The following is a 7036-nucleotide window of genomic DNA, read 5'->3' as shown; positions in this document are numbered from 1 at the left end:
GACTATCCACACGGGTACTGTCCTTCAAACTCAACTCTCAGTCACCATTTTGCTAAATCATCGATCTCCTAAAACTGTTTGTTTTGCCCAGTTCAGTTTTCTTGCCTTGTCAAGTCCGTCCTCATTTACAATTAATCCATCTTTCTACTCTCTCTCTCTCTCTAGTCCTTTTTACAGCAGTAACAATTCTGAACTTTCAGTAATCACAGACTTTTCTAGATATTTTTTTCAAATTACTCCATGCCTTTTCACTGTACCATCACAGCTAGTAACACCGGCATGGCCTGAAATTCATACCGAAGTCTGACAAACTTTTCTAAAATCATCAGTGTGTGTGTGTGTGTTGCATTTCAATTTTCCTTCGTTTTTAGTTCACAGTAGATTTGTAACTTCTTTTCCATTTCAAAAGCATTCCGTTTTCTGTCTGACAGTCTTTGCGGACTACGTGGCGAGCGAGTTGAGGGCTGTGACAGACAGAAAGGCCCTGGCCCTGGCGAAACACAACATCAACACCATCCTCTTTGAAGCAACGACTGGGCTCTACAGCAAACATAATTCTAACGATGACTAGGACTAGGATTCTCAACAGCTGAGATGGAGTGGACAACAGCTATGTGTCGGATGGGAATAGTGACCAGGAGAGGGAGAGCTGAGTGACTCAGCTAGCAAAGTAGGTTGGAATGGACAGCAACCAAAGTCCGAAAGAGACTAGGGACCAGGAGAGAGACAGCTGAATGACTCGGCTACTGCAAGTTGGAAAGAACAACAACTGTGACTCAAATGGAATTATGAGGGCCTAGGAGATGGACAGTTGAGTGACTCAACAAGTAAATGTGAGTTAGAATCTAAAACAACCATGAGTCAGATGGGACTAGTGACCAGAATAGACACACGGCTGAGTGACTCAACGAGTAAATGAGAGTTGGTGCGCGCAACAGCTGAGAGTCAAATGGGAATAGTGACTAGGAGAGAGACAGCTGAGTGATTCAGCTACTGTGAGTTGGAAAGTACAACATCTGTGAGTCAAATGGGGAATAGTCTGGAGGGAAAGAGAAAGGAGAAAGGAAAAGAGGATAGAGAGAGACGCTGAGGGATGCAGCTCTGTGAGTGAAAGTTACAATAACATCGTGAGTCAAATGGGAATAGTGACTAGGAGAGAGAGAGAGAGAGAGAGAGAGAGAGAGAGAGAGAGAGAGAGAGAGAGCTGAGTGACTCAACTACTGTGAGATGGAAAGTACAACAACTGTGAGTCAAATAGTACTATGGACCAGTACCAGGAGGGAGAAACTGACAGGATCTACTGGAAATTGGGACTGAAAAGCAACAGATTACAGAAAGCAATAGAGGAAGGGATCCAGTGACAAAAGCAGAAATTGCAGAAGAATAAGAAGAAGATGAAGAAGCAAAGAAAATTGTTGCAATTTACGCCAGTACGGGCCTGGTGTGCACCCATGGAGTCGAACCAACCGACGAAGACCAGGCTGCCCTTGAGATCAACCAACATCGTTTTGTATACAGTTGTACAGAGAATGTAAATATTGTATTTTTGTATTTTTTGATATTAGTTACCCTACGTCCTATGACCATTTAGAGTTCATGTAAGTCTACTGTATTCTTCCAATAAAAATTGTTACAGTGACCTTGACAGATATAATAAAATTTAATTTTTTTTTCACATTTATTTTTATACCAATTTATTAAAGCATGGTAAGTGGTTGAGGAGTAAAAAAAATAAAAAAAGATAAAAAAAAAATACACTCAAGCCAAACATTATAACAGGAGTAATCACTGAATTTCCTTTTAGATTTAATTAAAACGAAACTAAAAAATAAAAGTTTAAAAAAATCAAACAAGAGTAATTCCTCGAATATGATGATTAGCCGTATAACGACTTGTTAACTTTTTGTAAATTTAACCCAACTTTGATGAAATTATGTATATAATACTGCTAAAACTGTAAAATATTGTGTATTATGTTCTCTAATAAAAGATAAAAAAAAAAAAGTGACAAGAGCAGGACATAAAAAAGGACTGTATGATGTAAAATATTCAAAATACTCAGCAGAGGACGATGTCAGGTATTAGATATTCTGAAATAGACGACGCCAGAGCATCGTCACAGTCAATAATTCAGGGAGTTATGACTTAGAAATGCGAAATTCGTGTTCGCTTTTTGTAATGGGAATAAAATTACATATATATTTTTAAATGAACGAGAGAGACTCCTTGGAAAGTGGGATATTTGTCTGAGAAATTAAACTTTTGGGATTATAAGAGAAAACAGAAAAAAAGGGATTTTGTCAGTATGTTTATTAATTTGTACACAAACAGCATAGCAGTATACCCACCCTTAAAATAATACATAATCTACCACATAAACTCCATACGTCCACACACAAGCAGTATATTCACTTGCAAAAAAAAAAAAAACATATCCATACTTTACAGTTTATCACCTCACACAACGATATTCTCTCTCTCACACACACACACAAAGCAAGTCCAAACAGGAAACTTACAAAGAGGAAATGATTCTTAAAATTTTTCAAGTTTCCTGTTTGGACTTGCTATGTGTGTGTGTGTGTGTGTCACGCGACATTGCATTGCACCCCACCCCAAAATCAGCACCTTGCAGCATCATGCGATAAACAAACAAAGAAAACATCATTAAATATAAAGAAATCAACTTGAAATTTTTTATGGATACTCACCAATAACTAAATGTTTTGTCACTCCTCCCTTCTTCTTCTTCACCGTCTGCAGCCGCCCTACGATGGAATCAGCCAGTCTCTTGCATAAGTCTGGGCTGATTGAATCCCAAGCGGAACGCATAGCAGCCTCCAGCTTCAGAACTGTCGATGTATCAACACCTTGTAGCCTCTGTTTGATGATCCCCCAAATGTTTTCTATAGGGGACATGTCGGAGCTGTTTCCTGGCCAGTCTTCAATGAAGTTTATCCCACAATCTTTTAGCCAGGTTGTGATTGTCTTTGCCTTATGACACGGGGCGCCATCCTGCTGCAAAATACTCGTGCCAGACTTATCAAAACTGGACTCAAGCCAGTCATTCAGAATGGTATAGTAAGCATTAGCATTCACAATCTCATTCTGAGGCAATACCACTAAATCCCCCAACCCCCCATACCCAAAAGAACCCCACACCATAATGTAGGTAGGGTAATTCACCGTGGGAGCAATCACCTTTGAGGCAAGAGGATCTGACCCTTGCTTCCTCCACACTTTGTTCGGATTGCTGTCCGTGACTTTAAATGTTGCCTCATCAGTCCACAACACTTTTCTCCACTTTTCTTGATCCCAGTCACTATATTTGTGCACAAACCTAAGCCTGTTCTTCTTTTGTTGGTCTGTAATAAGCGGCTTCTTTCTTGCAGCCACTTTCCGGTAGCGAAGGTCTTCATGAAGACGTCTTTGCACCGTCCGAACAGAAGCCTCCCCCAGCAGCATAAGATTTTGTTCCTTTAGTTGTCTAGCATTAAGGGTTGGATTCACCTCTATTTGACTTTTTAGCACTGAAAGGGTGCAAGTTGAGACCTTGGGGGCTGGCCCACCGCCATGTCCATGCGTTGGAATTTTCTGGCTGCCAGACTCACGATATTTCTGTACCAGGTTCTGGACTGTTCGGCGCTTCACCCCGGTCTGTCGCACAATTTCATGGGTTTGTAAGCCTAAACGATGGCACTCGATAATCCTAACGATGTCATCATGCTTGGTATACTTCTTTTCCATGTTTGGATGGTCCACAATACGGCACTGCACGAAAAATCACAATCGCAAACAGGCACAAACACGTGTGACAAGAGCGGGCTAACCTCCCTATGAAGAACCACATGTATGACTAGATATCGGCCTTGCAGGGTGGTAGAGGAAGGAAGAGGGTAAGTTGACATGTAGTCATTTTGTCCCAGGGAATTCTCTAACCCATACATCTGCCTAGTGAATCCTTTTACTGCCAAATGACGTTGCACCCCAAAGGTGTGGAATGTCGCGTGACATGTAATATATATATATATATATATATATATATATATATATAGATATATATATATATGGTATATATATATATGTATAATATATATATATATCTATATATATATATATATATATAATATATATATATATATATATATATATAAGCGAATTCCACAGGAAAACGATAGTCAGAATCCAAGCGCTTTCGTCTTTACTCAGACATTGTCAATGTCTAGCATTATATATATATATATATATATATAGATATATATATAATATATATATATATATATATATATAGAGAGAGAGAGAGAGAGAGAGAGAGAGAGAGAGAGAGAGAGATTTACATACAGGAACTCGTAAAAAGACTCCCAACATCAAGCATTCAAATGTTAACATTAGTCTCAGCACTTGCTTAGTTCATAGCATCAATCCGGTTCGAGTTCTTTGTTTTGAAGAAATTACTGAAAGTATTTTGCAAACGCTAACAAAATTGTCCCATTTCCACTCTAAAGCAATTACGAGACGGTAATTATATTCCCCTCCAATAATCTCGACGGGAATTGCTAAGAAAAAGAAGAAATTATTATTATTTTATTTTTCTCGTCATTCGCACTGTGAACATGTGTCTAATGTTTTGGCTGGAGCACATAAAGCTTTTCAATTTTTTGTAGTTCTGGGATTCTGTTGCTGTTAATGCTGTAAATATGCTGCTAAGTATAAGATAAAATGGTGTGTTTGTGCTTATACGTGTCTATGAATGTGCAGGAGAGAGAGAGAGAGGAGAGAGAGAGAGAGAGAGAGAGAGAGCACAATTGTTGTTAATAATTAATGTTCAACTCCAACGTCCATGGAGCGAATCTGATAGGATTTATTATATACTTAAATAAACTATTAAGACTGCGTATATATGAACTATAGGGTTTATTACTTAAATAAACTTTAAATACGCCATATATGAACTGTCTTGCCCTCTCAGAAGAACAGAAATTTGAAAAAAAAAACAAAAAAAAGCCTTTTTTAAACCATTTGTATTTCACTGTCGATTTATTTTTTCTTTTATTAAAAAAATACACTTTAAAGGTAATTTTTACAATACAATACAATACAATACAAACTATATATATTGTGCAGAATCAATATATATAGTTATATTTTTTATAGCTCAACATACATAATTTACTATATATATATATATATATATATATATATATATATATATATATATATATATATATATACCCATACCTATACACTGTATATAATACTCATTTCACATACATATTAATCATGTATACTAAAATTCCAAGTAAACGCGTAAAAAGAGAATAAATGTTTTTTAAATGATTTACACAATACATACCAATTTCTGTACACACTTTCTCTTATCAAAACAATGAAGTGTGGATCATTAAAAAAGAAGAAGAAGAAAAAAATCAGATTTGTAACTGTACCAGATACCAGATATAAAATCTGCTAATAATACATTTGCAGTGTTCCTATCTTTCAAACTGTTTCAAAATCAAATTTTAATATTAGAAGAAAATTCTTAAGTTCTGAATTCATCCTTTTTGATAACTTTCTTTTTTTCAAGTCTCTTTGTGAATATCTTTAATGAAATGAAAAGAGGTCATCGTGGTCAGTCTGAATTTTCGTTCGCCAACGGGACAGACTTATAAACAGAAACAAAAAAAAAAAAAAAAAAAAAAAAAAATCAACAGCGTCACTAATTTCCCCGTGTGTTGTAATTCTAGATGAGCGGCGTTGCCACGTCTCCTGCTGTACAGAGAGAGAGAGAGAGAGAGAGAGAGAGATCCTGATGCGCTTGTGCCGCGTCACGTTCCCTGCGTGCTGATGTGCCACATTTATCTTCTCCCCCCCACAATGCCCCCATCCCACAATCCACCTCTCAAAGGGTAGGGGGGCAGAGGCCGCGGCGGAGGCAGCGCTGCCACGTCTCCCCCACCGCAGGCTATTCACAGGGTTTGTTTGGACGGGCCTAATTAAAACACTGAAGGCAACGGCTTCATCGCTTATCTCACCCTCGATAAAGTAGCACAAGATCTTTCTGGTGTCGCCTGCGACGATCGAAAAGGCTCCAAACGTCCTCGAGGAGCGATGGAACCGGCGCAATCCGGTGTGCGTGGTTATAACGGGGTTGGATTTTTACGGGTGTGTACGTGTGTGTGTGCGAGCGAGTCTGTGTGCGTGTGTGTGTGTGTGTGTGCCGTCAGCAGTATCAGTTATGTATATGTTTGGAGTGTTTCCCTGCCATGCTCAACCATGACTTTGGCCAAGGGCAAGATGCACTCTATAGTCTCTCTCTCCTCCTTTCATTGTCTCGTTTTTAGTCTTAAAAACGTATAAAAAATACGCGGAATATAAATATCTATATCTTTAATGCTCCAATTAGGACGGGCTATTTAGTGCGTCAAAATGTTATTTGCTAAACTGATTCACTCAAAATACGGCTCCGTTTGCGCTAAACACTCATTAAAAAACTAAAAACAAAAGTCGATCGAGAATATATATCTTCCTCCGTCATCGATTAGTCTAATTGTTATGGAGACGTGTAAAGCTTATGAGTCACAGCTGCTGCCTTAAAGAATATTATACATTCACGGTATGAATTTAATTAGGGTTATATTGTCTTTACACGAAAGATATTATAATCTAGCTAGAAAAAATATCCTATCGATGATTTACTAAAATGTATATTATATACACATAGGCCTATTCCTGACGATAAGCACTTTCACCGTCAACGCATTTTTCCAAACCAGAACAAATTATTAGTCTATACTTGTACTTTATCTCTCTCTCGCTCTATATATATATATATATATATATATATATATATATATATATATATATATATACATACATATACATATATGCTGTGCCTCAGCCGTATCTAGTGGAAAAATGCTATTAAGTGATATGTGACCTCCACACACGTTGTATAATATATATATATATATATATATATATATATATATATATATAGAGAGAGAGAGAGAGAGAGAGAGAGAGAGAGACGAAGAGG

The 7036-nt window shown here is 37.5% G+C and overlaps 2 protein-coding genes across 3 annotated transcripts in view; one reads left to right on the top strand and one right to left on the bottom strand.

Annotated features, from left to right (window-relative positions):
- Positions 1-1027, top strand: part of LOC135198678 (uncharacterized) — a 62532-nt gene extending 61505 nt beyond the window's left edge. For both annotated transcript variants that reach the window (XR_010310864.1, XM_064226503.1), the window contains exon 3: positions 432-1027. Coding sequence is in view for 1 of the 2 variants with exons in the window: in XM_064226503.1 (XP_064082573.1) it covers positions 432-571 (140 nt within the window). In the remaining variant the exon portion in view is untranslated. The remainder of the gene's footprint in view (positions 1-431) is intronic.
- LOC135198676 (uncharacterized) overlaps positions 1-3837 on the bottom strand; it is a 202681-nt gene extending 198844 nt beyond the window's left edge. The window contains exon 1 of the mRNA XM_064226491.1: positions 2712-3837. Coding sequence (XP_064082561.1) covers positions 2712-3747 — 1036 coding nt within the window. The 5' untranslated portion in view covers positions 3748-3837. The remainder of the gene's footprint in view (positions 1-2711) is intronic.
- Positions 3838-7036: the final 3199 nt, after the last annotated feature.

The sequence above is a fragment of the Macrobrachium nipponense genome, chromosome 22, assembly GCF_015104395.2.
Source record: "Macrobrachium nipponense isolate FS-2020 chromosome 22, ASM1510439v2, whole genome shotgun sequence".
Taxonomy (NCBI): domain Eukaryota; kingdom Metazoa; phylum Arthropoda; class Malacostraca; order Decapoda; family Palaemonidae; genus Macrobrachium; species Macrobrachium nipponense.
Note: the sequence above shows the minus strand (reverse complement) of the source record. Positions and strands in the feature narration are given on the sequence as shown.